The sequence below is a fragment of the Sus scrofa genome, chromosome 2, assembly GCF_054392235.1.
Source record: "Sus scrofa isolate SSC_HxYL_T2T_F1_AM1 chromosome 2, Sscrofa_HxYL_maternal_Yorkshire_Landrace_v2.0, whole genome shotgun sequence".
NCBI lineage: Eukaryota > Metazoa > Chordata > Mammalia > Artiodactyla > Suidae > Sus > Sus scrofa.
Window position 1 is genome coordinate 17,070,506 of NC_139384.1, and position 21,599 is coordinate 17,092,104.

General features: G+C 41.6%; 3 protein-coding genes and 1 pseudogene across 4 annotated transcripts in view; all 4 read left to right on the forward strand.

Moving 5' to 3' along the window:
• Nucleotides 1–3,900, forward strand: part of LOC100523534 (olfactory receptor 4B1-like) — a 57,827-nt gene extending 53,927 nt beyond the window's left edge. The window contains exon 3 of the mRNA XM_085010083.1: nucleotides 1,646–3,900. Coding sequence (XP_084866209.1) covers nucleotides 1,687–2,616 — 930 coding nt within the window. The 5' untranslated portion in view covers nucleotides 1,646–1,686 and the 3' untranslated portion in view covers nucleotides 2,617–3,900. The remainder of the gene's footprint in view (nucleotides 1–1,645) is intronic.
• The window catches only part of LOC110255252 (olfactory receptor 4S1), a 100,619-nt gene that overhangs the window by 53,953 nt on the left and 25,067 nt on the right, over nucleotides 1–21,599 (forward strand). The gene's annotated exons all lie outside the window — the stretch shown is intronic.
• LOC100515430 (olfactory receptor 4X1) overlaps nucleotides 1–21,599 on the forward strand; it is an 81,307-nt gene that overhangs the window by 53,953 nt on the left and 5,755 nt on the right. The window lies entirely within an intron of this gene.
• On the forward strand, nucleotides 7,620–8,613 carry LOC100523356 (olfactory receptor 4X2-like; annotated as a pseudogene).

A 21,599-nucleotide genomic window follows, 5' to 3' on the forward strand; every position in this document is an offset into this window, starting at 1 on the left:
CTTGAGGTGGTGCTGTGATCTGCGTTTCTTCTGTTTAGTCTGGGGATCTGTTGATGTGGAGGATGTGCTCAGGGAGTAACTCACAGAGAAACCCTCACTCTCGTTACCGGACACTTTGCTTCCGACTCCCAACCTGGAATAGGGAGAAGCAGGCTGGTCAGCCCTAACAGTGCTCTCAGAGGACAACCTCTGTGAGTTCAGAGCTGCCCAGAGTGTGGGCAGTGGGGCAAGAGTTGTGACAGTGACAGTGAAATGATGGAGGCAAACTAGTAAGTTGATTCTCTCCAGAGTGTTCAAGCATTTGCTGTATGAACATCGTTTTTATTTTTTATTTTTTTATTACTCAATGAATTTATTACATTTGTAGTTGTACAATGATCATCACAATCCACTTTTATAGGATTTCCATCCCACAACCCCAGCACATCTCTCCACCCCCCAAACTGTCTCCTTTGGAGACCATAAGTTTTTCAGAGTCTATGAGTCAGTATCTGTTCTGCAAAGTTCATTCTGTCCTTTTTTCAGATTCCAGATGTCAGTGAAAGCATTTGATGTTGGTATCTCATTGACTGACTGACTTCACTTAGCATGATAATTCCCAGGTTCATCCATGCTGCTAAAAAATGCCGGTATTTCATTCCTTTTAACGGCTGAGTGATATTCCATTGTGTATATGTACCTCATCTTCTTGATCCACTCCTCCGTCAATGGGTATTTAGGTTGTTTCCATGCCTTGGCTATTGAAAAGAGTGCTGTAGTGAACATCGGAGTACATGTGTCTTTGTGAATCATGGTTTTCTCTGGATAGATGCCCAGGAGTGGGATTGCTGAACATCATTGTTGAAGCTGTAAGACGTGTGAAGCGATCTGACCTGAGTAGGCTGAGGGCTGGCAGAATGGAGTGAAGAGGACAGGACAGAGCACCTCTTGGAAAGGGGAGCAGTATCCCTGGGAAGATGACTCCCTGAGGCAGAGATGAAGAAAAGGAGGAGTTCAGGAGAAGCGTGTTCTGGGAAGTCCCCGAGAAGAGAAAGCATGAAAAATGTTATGATGATAATAAAGATAGAGGCTCTGAACTTGAATGGCTCTCTAAATTTAGAATAGCTTGTGGTAGGTTAGAAAGAACCCCGACTGAAGTTAGAAAGTCTGGTTGTGAGTCTCAGAATTTTCTACTTTCTGTGTATTCCTGGGTAAATAACCATTTCTCTGAACCTTAATTTTTTAATATACAAACTGTTGTTAGCATGGTCATATTAATTAATTAAAGGTCTTTTTAAGGCTGCACACGCAGCATATGGAGGTTCCCAGGCTAGGGGACTAATCTGAGCTGTAGCTTCTGGCCTACACCACAGCCACAGCAACACCAGAACTCAGCGTGTCTGCAACTACACCACAGCACATGGCAATGCCAGATCCTTAACCCAATGAGCGAGGCCAGGGATTGAAACCGCATCCTCATGGATACTAGTCAGATTCGTTACAATTGAGCCATGGCAGAAACTCCCCGTGGTCATATTTAAAGCTGAATGAGTATGCATTAGCTAAATGAATGAGTTTTTGATAAATTTCTATTGTAAACTGGTTTACTGTCTAACTTGCTATAAATGAGATGAATTGGATACAATCAGTGTTTATGTTCTTGCAGGCCTCTGATTACCTCCTGTCTAGTACATGTGAATCACTTCCATGGCGCCTACAAATAATGTGACTGAGTTGATTATCACTGGTCTTTTTGAGGATCCAGAGGTGCAGAGAGTGTGCTTTGTAGTGTTTCTTCCTGTGTACCTGGCCACGGTGGTGGGCAATGGCCTCATTGTTCTGACAGTCAAAGTCAGTCAGAATCTCCATTCCCCCATGTACTTCTTCCTGAGTTACCTGTCCCTGGTGGAGATCAGCTACTCCTCTACTGTTGCCCCCAAGTTCATCGCAGACTTGCTTTCCAAGGTTAAAACCATCTCCCTGGAGGGCTGTGTGGCTCAGATATTCTTCTTCCACTTCTTTGGAGTTGCTGAGATCTTCTTGCTCACAGTAATGGCCTATGACCGCTATGTGGCCATCTGCAAACCCCTTCACTACACAGTCATCATGAGCCGGGCTGTGTGTCACCGTCTGGTGGCTGGTTCCTGGCTGGGGGGCTTTTTTCACTCCATGGTTCAGATTATTGTCACTCTCCAGTTATCCTTCTGTGGTCCCAATGTGATTGACCACTACTTCTGTGACCTCCACCCCTTATTCAAGCTCGCCTGCACTGACACCTCTGTGGAGGGGCTTATTGTGTTGGCCAACAGTGGATTATTCTCTATCTTCTCCTTTCTCCTCTTGGTGTCCTCCTATATTGTCATCCTGGTCAACTTGAGGAACCATTCTGCAGAGGGAAGGCGCAAAGCCCTCTCCACCTGTGCCTCTCACATCACGGTGGTCGTGTTGTTCTTTGGACCTGCCATCTTCCTCTACATGCGGCCCCCCTCCACCTTCACTGAGGACAAACTGGTGGCCGTGTTCTACACGATGGTCACCCCCATGCTGAACCCCATCATCTACACCCTCAGAAATGCAGAGGTGAAAATCGCTGTGAGGAGGTTGTGGGGCAGGAAAGTGAACTCGGGGGTGGAATAAAAATGAAAATATGAAGAAATTAGTATGCCTAGAGGGACCAAATATACATTCTGATTTTAGTGAACATGCGGAGAACAGTGTTAATCTTTTCATGTTTTTTTGCAGTGTTTTTTGTTTTTTTTTTAACACTGTGCTGGGATGATGAGTATTTAATTTTTCTTTTGCTTTAGGCACCACTAGGAAATCCCAGCCTTCCCTAGTGCTTCCATGTTGCCATCATTAAAGCTAGGTTTCCCCACAGAATTCATGCTTGTAGATGATTTCCTATCTGATTGTTACCTCGTGTCTCAACTTTCTCTTTGTATATCCTCACTGTCATTAAAAGCAATAAAATATATAATTATGTAGGTACTCGAGATACTTGTGGCTCTTTAATGTCTATAAAGCCTATTTTATAAATGATGATTTAGGTTCCACTAATGAATTTACTGAATGGGTGAAGAAACTTCTTTGTAAAGGGGTAACTGGCGTGTTCTTGGGAATTCAAGCAAGCTTGACTGGCCACCCTCAGTGATGGAATAAAGGCATCCCTTTATCAGCCTACAGGGCCCCAAACTTCCTGGAAATTCCAAAGGACCTTGGCCCCTGTTCTGTTTAAGCCTTGACTCACTCAGTCTGTTCAAGCCAACCCTCATGAAAAATGCTTCCAGGTAGGCTTCTCTTCATCACACCTTGACCAGTTTCCTTGGGTTGGAAAGACTCGCTTCTGAAAATTGGCTGTCCTCTGTGTATAGGGACTGCTTTGTAAGGTATGTACGCCTTTCCGTTTTGTACTATTGCTGTTTCCGGATGTGTATACCTTGGTGCCTACTTGAGGGCAGAGGACTGTTTACCTTTCGGCGCTGCCTCAGTGTCTAGCATGGTTTTATGCACACACTATGTTCTCAGCCAATAGTAGCTGGTGACATGGATACCAAATTAAATAAATTAATGGAATACAGAAGATACTCATCATATGGAACCTCTGGTCTCAAAGTCCATACACAGTGATGTGAAGCATGAAGAATGTCCTGTGATCTCAGCATCCAATCCTAGGCTTCAGTTCCTAGATTGCACTTTTCCAATTGTTTTCTTTGCATAGAAATGATGATTCCTTTCACGTTGCCTTGTAGAATCACTCCAATTAACAAAAAATCCGCATAACCATCTTTTATTGTTTTTTTGTTTTTTGATTTTGAGCTGTTCTTTATATTAACTTTTCAGTCACATCAACACCTCCCATTGAGGTGCATATATCTTTTTATTTTTTAATTTTATTTCTATTAAATTATCATTGATGTATAATTTTGTGCCAATTTCTGCCATACATCAAAGTGAACCAGTCACATATGTATATATGCATTACCTTTCTTTCTTTTTTGACTTTTAGGGCCTCACCCATGGTATATGGAAGTTCCCCAGGCTAGGGGTCAGATTGAATTGGAGCTGCAATTGCCATCTTAGAGCCACAGCCACAGCCATGCCAGATCTGAACCACGTCTGCAACTTAGATGGCAGCTCAAGGCAAAGCCGGATCCTTAAGCCACTGAGTGGGGCCAAGGATCCAACTCACGTCCTCATGGATACTAGTCAAGTTCATTACCACTGAGCCACAATTGGAACTCCTACATTCCCTTTCTTATGTTATCTTCCATCATGGTCTATCCCAAGAGACTGGATATATTTCCCTGTGGTATACAGTAGGACCTCATCGCTTATCCATTCTAAACATAATAGTTTGCACTAACTAACTGCAAACTCCCAGTCCATTCCACTCTCTTTGCCCCCCACCCCTTGGCAACCACGAGTCTGTTTTCTGTGTCACAGTAACTATCTTAATGTTAATAAATACACCATCACTGGAGAACCAGACTCATTAATAAGCCTGAGCAGTGATGACAGGAGAAATACCACTTAAAGTCACCCTTTGGATGAGATTAATATAGAAATACTACTTTGTTAACATCCTCTATGGAGAATCTGAGATTATATTCCCATCCAATGTACTTTTGGTGTCTCTTACACCACCGTGTTCTATGTGAGATAGGAGCAGGTAATGCTATATTGTATTTATTTATTGATTGATTTTTTTCTAGGGCTGCATGTGTGGCATATGGAAATTTCCAAGCTAGGGGTTGAGTCAGAACTGTAGCTGCCACGTCTGTGAGCTACACCATAGCTCATGGCAGCATCGGATCCTTAACCGACTGAGCAAGGCCAGAGATGGAACCCGCATGCTCATGGATACTAGTTGGGTTGGGTACCGCTGAGCCACCTTGGGAAATTGTGCCATGTGGTATTTTAGATGATCTCAGTCACAGCCCTTTCCTAGCTGTCCCTATTTTGGGAAATGCTGAAAATTCCTTCTCTTCTTTGGTAGTCCATAGTGCAAAGTGCACAGACTTCAAGGAGGAACACCTGAGCTCAAATTCTCACCCTGTCATCTTCTACCTGTACAATGTGGGATTCATTCCCTTTTTCTCTCAGTGTCTGCATGCTGTGGTTTGTGGAAGGATCATGGGACTTGGAAACAGAAGATTACATTTTTCTTTGTCCCTCCCTATCAGTGTAATCTTGCAGGACTCCCAGGAAGGCTTTTCTACTTCATTGGTGCCCTGGTCCCTTTAATAGGATTATAATATCTGAAATTCCGTAGTAGGAGCCTTAGTTCATGGGAGTAGGGCATTGGTAGAAGGGAGATGTCTCTGGGAGGTGATATACAATAAAACTACTATTAACCATTAATATCTTCAACTGCATAATGTTACGAGACTCTTCCCTTTCTAGACAGTTGTTGTCTGGGCTCTGAAGTGTGGCTTCATCCACGTCCAACCCATTGCCTGCTTTTGTATGACCTATGAGCTAAGAATGATTTTCACATTTTTAAATGGCTGAAAAGAAGTAGAGTCGTATGTTGTAATACATGACAGTTATTTGTAATTCAAACTTCAGTGCCCATAAATAAGTTTTCATTGGACTATAGTCATGCTTATTATTTTACTTTTTACCTGTGGCAGTTTTTGTGTCAGAGTGGCATGGTTGAGTTAGTTGTGACAGAGACCAGTATGGTCTGTAAAGCCTAAAATATTTACTGTGTGGAGTTCCCGTTGTGGCTCAGTGGTTAATGAATCCGACTAGGAACCATGAGGTTGCAGGTGCAGTCCCTGCCCTCGCTCAGTGGGTTAACGATCTGGCGTTGCCGTGAGTTGCGGTGTAGGTTGCAGATGCGGCTCGGATCCTGCGTTGCTGTGGCTCTGGTGTAGGCCAGTGGCTGCAGCTCCGATTCGACCCCTAGCCTGGGAACCTCCCTATGCCGCGGGAGCGGCCCAAAGAAATAGCAAAAAACAACAAAAAAAGAGTATGTCCTCTGACTGTATGTCCTCTGAATGTTTTTAAACTCAATGAATTTTATTAAATTTTAGTTGTACGATGATGATCATAACCCAGTTTTCCAGCGTTTCCATCCCCAACCCCCAGCCCATCCTCCGCCCTCCACCCTGTCTCCTTTAGAAATCATGAGTTTTTCAAAGTCTGGGAGTCAGTATCTGTTCTGTAAAGACGTTCATTGTGTCCCTTCTTTTTTGATTGCACATATAAATGATAGCATATGACGTTGGTGTCTCACTGTCTGACTTCCTATTCTTTTCTGAAGTCACGTTTCCTACCAAGAAGTCTGAGAGTGTCCAGGTCCTGCTTCCCAGGAGGCCGTGTGCCTGATGAGGAAGGGGAGCCTGGCTCTCTGGGGACCCACTTGTTCTCACGTGATCATCATGCCTTCCCCCTGGTGTCTCTCCAGCAGAGTGAATGCAAGGATGAGCTGCCAGAATTCTTATTTCTCTGAGGAACACGTGGGAGGCAAGTCTACTGTGTTCCTGTTCTAAGTCAGGCGGAGCAGATCCAGTGGCTTAGTCTCAGCATTCCCAAGCCTAAGGCTGTGGGGGAGCAGATCCTCCATGTGGAAAGTCCTGAGATGTAGGAGCTCTGGTTGATGGCTTGGCTTTAATCATTTCCAGTGGAATACCTGGGAAACTTGCACAAGATGAGGGATGTTCTCAGGGCATTATTTGTCTGTCTGCGGTCAGAGCAGAAAAGGGACCTGTGGTGAAATAGCAAAGCCAAAGAATCACTGGGGTGGGTTTTGTTTTGTGTATGCCTGTCTTTTGCATCTGATGATTACACTTTCACTTTGAAAATAAAAGGAATGCTTCCAGGAAGCCCATGGTATTTCTCAGAGTGCTCTCACATGGGTCTGGTCTTTGCCTCAGGCAAGGGCAGTGGTAGGTATGGGATGCAGGGGTGGAGATGGTGTGGTCTTTGTCCTTGGGGACCTTTGTTCTTTTGATCTTTAGTGAGCACCTGCAGTGTCTAAATAATGTGCTAAGAAGATCTATATCTGCTGTTCTTCCATTCTGTGTACATTCACTGAATGTGTATTTTTGGAGCTCGGGAGACAGAGTGGTAGCAAGATAGAATCTCTGCTCGAGAAAGTTCACAGTTTTGTGGGTCAGATGGTCACATAGAACAGTTCTGATTCAGTGTGTAAGGTGCTGTATTTTCAAAGTGTCCTAAGCGAAGAGGGCCACCGCAAGTGAGGGTCGATGGATTGCAGAGATGGATTTCCTATTGCTTTCTTTCTTTTTCTTTGTCTTTTGTCCTTTTAGGGCCGCACCTGTGGCATATGGAGGTTCCCAGGCTAGGGGTCGAATCGGAGCTGTGGCCACCGGCTTATGTCATAGCCACAGCAACACTGGATCCGAGCCGCATCTGCAACCTACACCACAGCCCACGGCAAAGCTGGATCCTTAACCCACTGATTGAGGCCATGGATTGAACCCGCAACCTCATGGCTCCTAGTTGGTTTCGTTTCTGCTGCTCCATGACGGGAACTCTGGATTTCCTATTTCTGAGAAGACTCCAAAGTTGCAGAGTTTGAATCAGATAGGGAGGGGATTATTATTTAATTCTTGTGGTTACCAAAGGAGTCTTTTGTAGCATTTTAGATCACACATCCTTGTGGTGACATCATGGCTAACACACACAATGTGACAGAATTTATTTTTCTGGGACTTTCTCCCGATCCGAAGGTGCAGAAAGTCTGCTTTGTGATATTTCTGCTCTTGTACACAGCCATTGTGCTGGGGAATTTCATCATTGTGCTCACCGTCATGACCAGCAGAAGCCTCGGCTCCCCCATGTACTTCTTCCTCAGCTCCCTGTCCTTTGTGGAGATCTGCTGCTCCTCTACCTCAGCCCCCAAACTCATCTCAGATTTTCTGGCTGAAAGAAAAGCTATATGTCTGTGGGGCTGCATGTCACAGCTTTTCTTCATCCACTTCTTTGGTGGCACTGAGATTTTCCTGCTCACTGTGATGGCCTATGACCGCTACGCTACGTGGCCATCTGTAAGCCCCTCAGCTATGCCACCATCATGAACAGGCAGGTGTGTGCCTTCCTGGTGGGAGTAGCAGGCGCAGGGGGCTTTGTGCATTCCTTGGCCCAAATCCTCCTCATTTTCCGCCTGCCCTTCTGTGGCCCCAATGTGATTGATCACTACTTCTGTGATGTGCTTCCCCTGCTCAAGCTTGCCTGCTCTGACACTTTCCTGATTGGTCTGCTGATGGTTGCCAATGGGGGGACCCTGTCTGTGGTCAGCTTCCTGGTCCTTTTGGTTTCCTACGCGGTCATCTTGCTCCATCTGAGGACTCAAAGCTCTGAGGGGCGGCGCAAGGCCCTCTCCACCTGTGGGTCCCACATCGCTGTGGTTACCCTGTTCTTTGGGCCCTGCCTCTTCATCTATCTGAGGCCTTCCACCATCCTGCCTGTGGACAAGGTGGTAGCTGTGTTCTACACAGGGATCACCCCACTCCTGAACCCTGTCATCTACTCCTTGAGAAATGCCGAGATGAAGAAAGCCGTGAAGAGGCTGTGGATCAGGACAGTGAAACTAGAGGAGAAATAGAGTCTGAGTCTTGGTGTTGATCCTGGGGTTTAGAATGATGTTGAGTCCAAACTGAGGAGACAGAGTGGGACGAAAGACAGATGCCAGGACTTGTTAGTTCTAGAATTATTCTAATAGCTTCCCACCTTTTAACAACTTTATTGTGATCACTTATAAAATAGATCCTCTTATGGATGTACTATTATTAACTGGCCGTTTTTTCTGTTAGTTGTTTAGATTTGTTTTAGGTCATTACTACCAAAAACTTCAATGTGCTAAGTATTTTGAATAGTAATCTTTTACTATATTTTGATTTTTTTAAAAAATCTCACCTGCTATAGTTAATTGACTGTTTTAAAAGGTATTGCAGCTTTTGATGCATAGTAGTAAACCAATTCTTAGAAAAGTTGTAATAATTAATCTGTCTTGTGAAAGCAGTCCTGAGAGAATTGATCATCACTGAACATTTTCTTGGTGAGAAATAAGATTTTGCGTCATCTCCAGGTATTTCCCCACAACATAGTTATTAACTGCGAACCTTAAAAACATAATTCTCTGGTGGAGAAACCTGGAAGGTAGTCCCTTAATTAACTCAAAGTTAATCATTGGTATTGAGACAGAAGAGGCTCAGTATCGTGACTGTGGTGTTCCCACCAAAACACATAATCTGAGTTTAATCATCACAAAATGTCAGGAAAACCCCAGTCTAGCAAAATTTTGCAAAATTACTGGCCTGTCTTCTTCTGATGTACAGGAGAAAAGAATTGAGCAATTTTCCCGCATTGCAGTTAGATGATAACTGAATGCAACCTGTGATCCCGGATTGGATCCTGTGCTGAATGAAAGTCATTGGAATGGAGTAGGATAGAAAGGCCAGAAATAAACCCAAGCACCCTTGGTTAACGAATCTATGACGAAAGAGGCAAGAATATACGGGTGGAGGAAAGAGTCTCTTCAGTAAGTGGTGCTGGGGAAACTGGATAGCTACATGTAAAAGAATGAAATTAGAACATTTTCTAACACCATGCACAAAAATAAACTCAAAATGGATTAAAGACCTAAATGTAAAGGCAGATAATATAAAATTCCTAGAGGGAAACATAGGCAGAGCCCTCTTTGACATAAATCACAGCAACGTCTTGTTTTATCCATCTCCTAGAATAATGACAGTAAAGATGAAAACGAACCAATGGTACCTAATTAAACTCAAAAGATTTTGTACAACAGAGAAAACCATTAAAAAAAAAAAAAACAAACAAACCAAAAGACAACCCATAGAATGGGAGAAAATCTTTGCAAATGATGCAACTGATAAGAATCATTACTTTAATGTGGGTCTTTCTGTCCAAAACCATGTTCTTTTTCCATTTGCTATCTTCTTTTGTGTTCTTTAGCAGTGTTGTACAGTTTTAAAAAAATTAAAAAAAAAACCTGTGTGTTTATTTTCTAAGTATTTGAGATATAACTGACATATAACATTTGTGTAAATTTAAAGTGTACAGTGAGGTCAGACAGTTATTGTCTCTCTCTTTCTGACTTATTTCATTCGGCATAATGCCCTCAAAGACTATTCATGAAGTTGCAAAGGTACAATTTCCTTTTTTCTCATGACTGATTAATATGCCATTTTGTGTAGGTGGTGTCCAAAAAAGTGAAGCACAATAAAATGAGGTGTGCCTGGGTCACCCCACTCTCTCCTGACCTCGAAAGTCTGCTGAGAAATCTGCTGATAGCCTTTGTGAAGATCCCTTGAATGAGAGAAATATTTTTTCTCTTGCTGCTTTTAAAATGTTCTGTCTTTGTTTTTAAAAATTGTATTACTATGGTCTGGAGAAGATTGTTTTGCATTGAAATTTTGGTGACTTATTAGCTTTATTAACTGAAGTATCCAAATATCTCTCCAGATTGGGGAAATTAAGTCTTAATTTCTTTTTCTTTCTTATTTTGGTCTTTTTAGGGCAGCACACATGGCGTATTGAAGTTCCCAGGCTAGGGGTTGAATCAGAGCTGCAGCAACACCAGATCCAAGCTTTAGCCACAGCTTGCAGCAATGCTGGGTCCTTAACCCACTGAGTGAGGGCAGGGATCAAACACACATCCTCATGGATACTAGTTGGGTTCTTAACCTGCTGAGCCACAGCGGGAACTTGATTGTTATTTCTTTAAATAACCTTTCTGCCTCCTTCTCTGTCGCTTCTCCTGTGATTCCATTAATTCACAAATCATTTCTTCATTAAAATTTTTTTACTTATTTTAAATTGAAGTGTAGTTGATTTATAATGCTGTGTTAATTTCAGTTGTATAGAACAGTGATTTAGTTATATATATTCTTTAATGATGTCCTATTGTTCAAGTAGGGTTTCTTTACTTCTTTAAAAAAATTTTACAAGCACCATAATATTTTATTTTTCCTTTCAGTTTTATTGAGATATAATTGGCATATTCTTCACTTTTTCTTTTTTTGAATGTTCTTTTCTGACTGGGTCATTTCAAAGATCCTGTCTTTTACTGCACAGATTCTTTCTTCTGCTTGATCAATTCTGATGAAAATGTTATCTATTGAATTCTTCTTTTTCTTTTTTTCCCCCTTGATTTTAACTTTTATGCTCTGCATGTTTTCCATTATGGATGAAGACACACGCATTCATCTATTTTACTTCCACAACTTAATTTTTAAATTGCTATGGCTGTGTAACTATTATAGCTGTATCCTATGGCATAGTATATTTCCTTTCTTACAAATATGGTTTTTTTCCTAGTTTTATTGAAGTGAGATTGACAAATTAGAAAATGTATATATAGGAGTCTAATAGGGGCTGTATCTGCTGGCCTACACCACAGCTCATGGCAATATCAGATCCTTAACTTGCTGAGACAGGCCAGGGAGCAAATCTGCGTCCTCATAGATTCTAGTCAGATTCATTTCCACTGAGCCATGATGGGAATTCTGAGAATGTATATTTTTAAGGTGTATAATGTGGCATTTTAGGTGTTAGAGGTTACAAGACAAATCTTTCACTTAAAGATGAAGAGATCTAATGTACAGCAAAAACTGTAGTTAATAATAATGTACTGTATACTTAAAATTTGTTAAGAGAGTAGATCTTAAGTGTCCTCTCCACGTGCACACCAAAATGGTAACTATGTGAAGTGATGGATATGTTAATTAGTTTAATTGTGGCAGCAATTACACAAGGAATCTTTCATTCTCCTGCTTCTATTCAAAGCCATTTCTTCCAGTTCCTTATATCCCAAATTGACCTCATGCTACCAAGTACAGTGGTCTTTTTTTGAATCCTTTTCTTATTTGACTTCTAAGCAGCCGTTGATGTCACTGATCACTTTTTCCTTTTTGAAATTTCTTTTCTTGGTTTCTGGGGTGTGCTCTTTCCTGGACTTTTATTCTCAGACTCTTTTGCTAACTCTTTTGCTGCTTCTTGAACTCTGAATATTGGTGCTTCCCAAGTTCAGTCCTGGAATTCCTTTCTTTTCTGTCTCCACTCTCTCCCTACACAATCTTATCTGTTTTCATGATGATAAATACTGGCTATGCCCTGTCTTTGAAATTTTTAGCTCTTGTATAATCCTGGAAGTAGATTGGAATAGCCAACTGTCTACTTAAAATTTCCCCTAGGATGTAGGTAGTCATCTTAAACCTCATATGATCAAAACAAAATTATTGACTTTGACTCCAACCTATTCCTCTCTCTGCATTTATCAATTCAGAACAATATCACCATTCTCCCAGTTTGCTCACACCAAACATCTGGGTACCATTTTTCCTCACCTCAAATTAATCCACTAGCAAACCCTGTCTACTTTATTTCCAACGTGTATTCAGAATCCATCCAATCTTCCCATCCCAACTACTGCCCAAGTCCAATCTACTTCTACCCATTTGCCTGAACTGCTACATTAGTCTTTCCCCTTTATTCCATGATTGGATATTATTTTTTGTTGTTTGTGTTTTAACCTATCCCTAGAGAAATTTTTAAACTTACACAAAATTACAGAGATTATTATAATGAATCCCCGTGAAAACTTCATCTAGTTTCAGTGATTAACATTCTGCTAGTATTGTTTCATCTGTCATCCTCTCTTTCTCCTCCTTGAATTATTCTTTTCTTTCATTGTAGTCCTCCACTCCAGGTTTGTTTAGTTACCTTGATGGTAGTAAAATTTCACAATGTATATGTATATCAGATCATCACACGGTTTACCTTAACTAGGTACAATTTTTACTTGTTAAGAATACTTCAGTAAAGCTAGAAAGATTAAATAACGCCAGTATTAATTATTTCTAAGAAAATGGTGTGTGTGTGCATGTGTGTGTCTATGTGTACATATGCACATGTGTGTGAGTCTGAGACAGAAAGGGGTGAGGTGAGCGAGAAAGAAACTGCTCTCTTCCTACATTTTTAGGCCAACAGAATTGCATGCATGGCCATCGTTTGTATCTCTTCATTCCATTCCACCTGCCTTGTTACTCCTAGAAGTCCTTCCCAGGTTCTGGATGTAGACCAGCTGTTAATGATGCTCTGTTTTTGCAACACTTTTTCTTTTCCAGAGATATTTTAGTAAGAGAGTTGAGAAAGGCTCAATGTCATTTAGTTTGAAACAAATTATGGAGGTAGGGCTTGATGTACATACAGAAGGATTTAAGGTAGGCTTCTTTAGTGAGAATTCCTGGGGCTTTAAAAATAGAGTTTGAGTTCTTGCAGCATTTGAGGAAGTTTATGAGAAAAAGTTACATGTATACCATTGTTCTGTAGTTTATTTATCTAAAGATAAAAACTCTGAAGAAGCAGCATGGCTACACATAGCAGAGCAGAGCAGCGTAACGAGAATCAGTTCAATTTCTTACTGGCCTCTTTGCTTCCTCAAGGGCACCAGCTGCTGGTGACGTATTCTCTGCTGACAGGAGATGTGACACCTAGACCTTTGCACAATAGGGAAATTTATTATTTGTATAGGTTTGAAATATTCTCATAATCTTTCTGAGCACTGTTACCTACTCTGTCAAGTGGGAACACTAGTTTTCCTTCCTTCCTTTCTTCCTTTCTTCCTTCCTTCCTCTTTTGTCTTTTTAGGGCTGTACCCATGGCATGCAAGGGTTCCCAGGCTAGGGGTCCAATCGGATCTCTTGCTGCTGGCCTACACCAGAGCCACAGCAGCACCAGACCTCAGCCACGTCTGCGACTTACACCACAGCTCACAGTAATGTTGGATCCTTAACCCACTGAGAGAGGCCGGGGATTGAACCCTCAGCTACATGGTTCCTAGTCAGATTTGTTTCCCCTGCACCAGACGGGAACTCCTGGGAACACTAGTTTCTAGACTAGAGTGTTACTTTGTATGTAAGATGTCAGAAAGAAAAGTTGAAAGACACGGTACTGCCCAACACAAATATAATATGCTGTTACTTGGGAGACTATGCCCAACAATTAAGGAACTCTAGTCTTTCTGAAGCCTTTGCATGTAAAAACCATGTGCTTATGCCTTATGGTAAAATGCTTAGAATTTAAGAATGAGTAGTTGTAAGGCCTCTGTACCAGGAGTCAGGAAAGACTTGGTTTAACCATGCCATCAGTGCGTAGGATAACTTTGCACAGTGATTGTTCCTCTTTGGCTTCTTTGACACGTTTAAAATTGATGAATTGGACAGTATGATCTTGAAGGCCCTTCCACGTATACAATCTGTCATTCAGGTGATGTGTGTGGCGTATGTGTATGAAGTGGTCCTGGTCCACTTGGTTAAAGTCTCCCTGGAGCTCACCGACATCAGTCGTCCAATGAGGGGTGAGGTTAGAATAGGACACCAGGGGCCTCTTGAAGATGTGTGTGGTGAGGACCAAGGGATGACATGCTGTTGGCGTCTCCTCCATCACTTACTTGAGAATGCAGAGGGAGAACTCTAGGGGCCATGACAAGAGGTTGCTAATCATAAGGGGGCAAGTAGAAGGGCTGACGTTGTAATTGGATTAATTAGAGAGAGGTTCCTTAACCTCTGAAGGAAGCAATTGGTACGCTGACTTTTGCTCTTCTCAGGAATTCCCCAGACAGGGGATGCTAGAAAAGTTCAGGGAATTCAATTCTCTGATCTCAGTTTTCCATCTCATTCACCTTAAATGCGTATAGCTTCAGTCTGGCCAATATTTTCCCAACTCCTCATTTTAGTGGGTTTTAGGGTAGACTGGCTCATCCTGTTCTCTTCCACTGTAACTTTGTGAGAAGGTCATTAATGCCGGAGTTGGCACAGGGAGGTGGTGGCATTGATGGTACCTGGTGAGTCCATAGAGGAAGGTAGGTATTAAGTGGTATCTTTCTGTGTGGAACAGATTCTGACTCAGTTTAGTCACTGAACCTTAACCATGAGTCATGGTACACAAAGACTCAGAGTCTTTCACACGTGTTGGCACCTTTCATTTTTCTTACTCTAGCTCCTATGCACTTCCATACACGGAGAGTCTTAGATTTGCTGACTCTTTTGGCTAATGAGGCAGACTTCAGATATCACTTCAATTAAGATCTCTTCTGCCAGTATCAGTGACATCATGAGAAAGTGACTCAATGACTTGGCTTAGAGCAGATGTTACAGTCACTTTCACCAGGGCCACTTGTAATACAGTCAGTGTGGAGATGTTTGCAAAGATAGTTTTCACTAACTGCTTTTTTTTTTTTAATACACTTTTCAAAACATTTTTTTTTTTTTGAAAAATTCAAGGGGCCTGGCTGACACATTTTCACATCTGGACTTCTCCGGTGAAAAAATGAAGGCATTTTTCAAACCCGAATGGAGATGAGGCTACACAGAAACCTAAATTTTGCCAAGGACCAATCTTGGCCCAAGATTTCCAAGTTTTTATCAGTGCACACTAACATACTCATTGTATGTCTCTGTGTTAATAAAACAAATTTCTGTTTTCCTGGGGTGACTTTATGCAAATGAATCAGTTTTTTGCCTGCAAAAGATTCAGAAGATAAAGTTAAGAATCAAGGCCACAAACAATATTCAAGATAGGCTCATTCACTTAATCTCTATGGGGACATAATTTGGAATTATAAAGAAGAGCTTGTTTTTTTAATGCTAGATATCCCCACATATACTTTATCCTCTGGTGGTGTTTATAAGGTACAAACAGTGATACCTTGGTTTTGAAATAGCTGTAATAATAGATGGAGGATTCAGGAATCAAATCCCAAACACTCACTAACTTTGCTGAGTTCCCCAGCCTGTGTAAGGTGCAACAGTGGCTTTAAGAGACACTGTAAAAGCCTTCAACAGGTTGTATTCTCTTTTTGGGGGGAGACCTGACAGATGTATGTAAAATGGCTATAGAATAATGAATCTTTGGTTATAGGTGCTGGAGCTAAGATCTCTGGTCACCAAGGCATATCTTCCTTTTCTTTTCTTTTTTTCCTTATTTTCTTTTTCCAGTCTCTTGCCCTGGCAGCTCAATCTGGCCAATACCTGAAAACTCCTCTCTTCTGCAGGGTCTCCAGGCTCTGCAAGGCTATCTGGTCAGAAATTATACCTTAGGAAGGTGGGAAAATGAAGTCGGACCATATTATTCATATTATTGTTCACGTTGTTACTGTTCTCTTTAAAGATCTTACTCTTCAGCTTTGCTTTGCCTTTTGTTAGAAACATGCCTCTTTTCTCCCCTCATGCTCTCCCTTCTTTCTGGAAGCCTGGTTTGGGGGAGCACCAGGGGGAGGAGTCAGTGGATGAGATGAGATGAGCAAGGGAGCAAGTATTGGGCAGGAAGCCGTGGAGCCTGGTTCTAGTCCAGGCTCTGCACCAACCAGCTGTGTGATGCTGGGTCCAGATCTCTCTTCTGTAAGAGGAGGAATCCACAAGCGTCCTTCCAAATATAACAGTGTGTGTTACTCGGTAAGGAGAGGCCCTGCGTCTGGCTCCTCTGGTGAAAGAATATCTTAGGAGAAAAATGCGGGAGAAAAAGGATGCTGGAAAAGGCCAGTACCAATTTTTTAATTTAAAGTTTTTTTATAATTCTGTTTTATTTGGTGCACTGACTGAGGACTTAAGGCCAGAATACAGCCTCTCAGATAGTCTTGAAAAACTGTTCAGACCAATCTTATTTTTTAGAACTCCGAGGATATGGATTTCTGATAGGAAAGGTATAATGAGAAACCGTAGGGAAGCATCAGATTCATCAGAAAGAAAGAAAAAAGGAAAGGAAGGAAGAAAGAAAGGTTTAACAGAAGTTGTTGATTGGGGCCAGTCTATCTTAAGCTTCTATGGTATCCTTGTTTGGGATTTTTAACCGCAAACCCTGGAGAAATGTGCAGTTACTTACTGTCTGATAGGAGCACACACTTACCTTTCAGAGTCTCTTCCTTGGTCCTGCTGATTAAAATGTCAGAATTGGAGTTCCTGCCATGGTGCAGTGGTTAACGAATCTGACTAGGAACCATGAAGTTGTGGGTTCGATCCCTGGCCTTGCTCAGTGGGTTATGGATCCGGCGTTGCTGTGAGCTGTGGTGTAGGTTGCAGACATGGCTCAGATCCCAAGTTGCTGTGGCTCTGGCGTCGGCCGGTGGCTACAGCTCCGATTAGACCCCTAGCCTGGGAATCTCCATATGCCTAGGGTGTGGCCCTAGAAAAGGCAAAAAGACAAAAAAAAAAAAAAGTCAGAATTAAAGTTACCCCCCAGGAGTTCTTGTTGTGGTGCTTAGGAAAATAATCTGACTAGGAACCATGAGGTTGTGGGTTCGATCCCTGGCCTGCTTAGTGGGTTAAGGATTTGGCATTACTGTGAACTGTGGTGTAGGTTGCAGTTGTGGTTTGGCTCCTGTGTTGCTGTGGCTGTGGCGTAGGCTGGCTGCTGTAGCTAGCTGCCTAGGACCCTCCATATGTTGTGGGTGCGGCCCTAAAAAGCAAAAATTAAAATAAAATAAAAAATAAACTTACCCCCCAGGAAAAGTGCCAATAGTTTATGGGCCTGATAACCTCTTTATGAAATCCTTTCTCGTATTTTTTTCCATTTCTACCCAGAGTTTTGATAAATGTTAATTTCCTTTTCTTTCTTCCATTCTAGAGACTTTAAAATTTTAACTTTTTAGAGAAAACTGAATGACACCAAATGTATATCTTGCTCTGTTAATTACTGGAAAGAAAAACACAACTAATTTTTTTAAAACGTGAAAACCAAAGTGGTCCTTGCAAATGTTTTGAGAGAACGTCTCTTACTTGACACCCCAAATCTAAAAACCAATTACAGAAATGAGGAGCACTCTCAAAGCTAAATTTCACAGAGTTGATTTGTGAAATTAATTGTTTGTGAAAAAGTCTCTATTTCTAATATAGCCGTTTTTGCCATGAGGCTGAAACATGCCCATCTATGATTCCTGCTCTTCTCATAAACATTCTTTTTTTTTCCCACTTTTTCTTTTTTTTAATTACTCAAATGAATTTATTGCATCTGTAGTTGTATAATGATCATACAATCCAATTTCACAGGATTTTCATCCCACAGCCCAAGCACATCCCCCCACCTCCCAAACTGTCTCCTCCAGAGACCATAAGTTTTTCAATGTCTGTGAGTCAGCATCTGTTCTGCAAAGAACCTTTCTGTGCAGAAAGGTTTAAGTTTAAATAGGTCCCATTTGTTTATTCTTGTTTTTATTATCAATACTCTAAGAAGTGGGTCTGAGATGTTGCTGTTGTTTATGTGAGAGAGTGTTTGGCCTCTGTTTTCCTCTAGGAGTTTGATAGTGTCTGGTCTTATATCTAGGTCTTTCATCCATTTGCAGTTTATTTTTGTGTATGGTGTTAGGGAGTGTTCCAATTTCATTCTTTTCCATGTGTCTGTCCAGTTTTCCCAGCACCACTTATTGAACAAACTGTCCTTTCTTCATTGTATATTCTTGCCTTCTTTGTCATAGATGAGTTGGCTGTAGGTGCGTGGGTTGAATTCTGGATTTTTATCCTGTTCCACTGTCTTTGTGCCAGTACCATACGGTTTTGATGATTGTTGCTTTGTAGTAGAGTCTGAAGTTTGGGAGCCTGATTCCTCCAGCTCCCTTTTTCTTTTTCAGGATGTCTTTGGCTATTCTGGGTGTGTTGTGCTTCCAAACAAACTTGAAAATATTTTGTTCGAGTTCTGTGAAAAATGTCTTTGGTAATTTGATGGGATTGCATTGAATCTGTAGATTGCCTTAGGTAGTATAGTCATTTTGATAATATTAACTCTTCTAATCCATGAGCCTGGTATATTTTTCCATCTGTTTGTGTCATCTTTGATTTCTTTCATTAGTGTCTTATAGTTTTCAGAGTAGAGGTCTTTTGTCTCTTTAGGTAGGTTTACTCCTAGTATTTTATTCTTTTGGATGCGATGGTTAATGGGATTGCTTCCCTAATTTTTCTTTCTGCTCTTTCATTGTTAGTGTATAGAAATGCCATCAATTTCTGTGTGTTAATTTTGTATCCTGTGACTTTGCCAAATTTATGGGTGAGCTGTAACATTTTTCTGGTAGAGTCTTTAGGATTCTCTAGGTATAGTATCATGTCATCTGCACATAGTGATAGTTTTACTTTTCCCTTTCCAATTTGGATTCCTTTTATTTCTTTTACTTCTCTGATTACCGTGGCTAGGACTTACAAAACTATGTTGCAGAGTAGTGGTGAGAGCAGACATCCTTGTCTTGTCCCTGATCTCAGCAGGAATTCTTTCAGCTTTTCACCATTGAGAATGATGTTTGCTGTGGGTTTGTCATATATGGCCTTTATTATGTTGAGGTAAGTTCTTGCTATGCCCACTTTCTGAAGGGATTTTCTCAGAAATGGGTGTTGGATTTTGTCAAAGGCTTTTTCTGCATCTATTGAGAGGATCATATGGTTTTGATTCTTCAGTTTGTTAATGTGGTGTATCCGCATAAACAGTCTGAGTGTGAAGAATTGGCATGTGGCAGAAGGAGGATCAGCTGGGTACACTGAGGAGCCTGCAGGGAGGTAAGGGAAGGGCACAACAATGAGAATAGAGTCTTATGCCTACTTTATGCATAAGGACACTGAGGCTCAGAGAGGTTAAGTCACTTGCTCTAGGCCACACAGCTCATATTTGTTCTGAGGTCTGTATTTGCAGTGTGGACGTTTCCACTCTCTCTCTCTTCCTCCTGAAGAGTGCCTTGTATGGATTGCATAACAAGGGTGTCACATCTGTCTTTCCTCATACAAGAACGTGGAATGGACTTTCTACAACTAGTGCTAGAGTTTCACTAATTCAGTTCTTCTGCAACCTTTGAAATGAATCAGGGACCCTAACAGGCATAAGAAAAAGCTAAATAGGGGAGAGGAAGGACAAAACTGCCAAGCTTCAACCACTGTTCTTAGAGGTTGTTATGGAGCAGGGGGAATGTGAAACACTTGAGTTTCTCTCTCTCACATGTGTATACATACATGTATGTATGTATCATCTAATTGTGGTAGAATACAAATAATATAAAATGTACCACTTTAATCACTTTTACATGCACAGTTCAATGTATCAAAGAATGTAACCTGTTATGGTGCAACTATCACCACCATCCACCGCAAGAACTCCTTTTTTTTTTTTTTTTTTTTTTTTTTTTTTTGGTCTTTCTGTCTTTTCTAGGGCCGCACCTGTGGCATATGGAGGTTCCCAGGCTAGGGGTCTAATTGGAGCTGTAGCTTCCAAGCCTATGCCAGAGCCACAGCAATGCGGGATCTGAGCTGTGTCTGCAACCTACACCACAGGTCATGGCAACACCAGATCCTTAACCCACTGAGCAAGGCCAGGGATCGAACCTGCAACCTCATGCTTCCTAGTTGGATTCGTTAACCACTGAGCCACGACAGGAACTCCCAAGAACTCTTTTCATTGTTGCAAACTGAAACTCCTTGCCTACACCTGTTAAGCACTAACTCCACACCCCCCTTCCCCCAGCCTTCAGCAACCACCATTCTACTTTCTGTCTCTATGACTGACAGATGGCATCCAAGTGGACTCATGCTGTGTTTTTCTTTCTGTGCCTGGCTTAGCATGTCACTTAGCATACTCAGTCCTGTGTCCTTACGTAGCCTGCTATTCCATAAGCTAGTGGTAAGATGCTTAAATCAGATCCCCAGGATGCTACATGTCTACCAAACAAAGCTGTGTGTCAGGCCTGCCTTCTGACTCAGGGGCCCATTAATAGATCCACCATCACACTGTGCACTAATAGAATTGATAAGGCTGAGAGAAACATAAATCAATTATACTCCGATATTCCTGTCCCTTATACTCTTACACAATTATTATTTGTTTAAAAACTTGTGAGTTCATTCAGTTTTCAAAAGAGCACCATGGAAAAGGTATTTTTATTTCTGTTTTTCAGTGGAAAATTATAGGCACGGAGGAAAACAATGGATTTGTTACTATCACACAGCTATTAAACAGCTGCGCCTGTTGAACCCATGTCCCCTGACCCCAAATCCTGAGTTCCTATCACCAGGTCAACACTCAAAGGCTGGCCTGGACTGCAGGCTGGCTGTTAAGTGTGTGAATACAGAATACCTTTAGCTTTGCTGGCAAAGCTTATTTCATGCTGGAGGAATGACAACTTCAGAAATGCAATTATGGATTTTCTGTGTCTGATCACCTTTTGTCAGTCTTCAGAGCTCACTGACTTGCATTTCCTCCTCCCATATCCACCTCCAAGGACAGTGGTTGAGGCTTGGTGACTGTCCCTTTTCCTTTTGACCTCTCTCTTATGCCTGTTAGGGAGCCAGGCTAATTTTAATAATTGTAGAGTTATTGAGATGGAGACGATCTAGTAGTCACTGCAAAGAATTGATTCTACATCATGGTATGTGGCAAGACTGATAGAAACTCTTACTGTTCATCCAAAGACAAGGCGCACTTCAGGAGTAGATTAGGTAGTAGAAGCAGCTACATTGGGAAACATACAGACCTCAGTTCAAATCTGAGCTGTGACCTTGAATTGGTGACTGAATCTCTCTGAGTTTCAATATTTATGTATATCCTCTTATTACTATTTTTTCCTTTTTTGGCTGCCCTGTGGCATATGGAGTTCCCAGGCT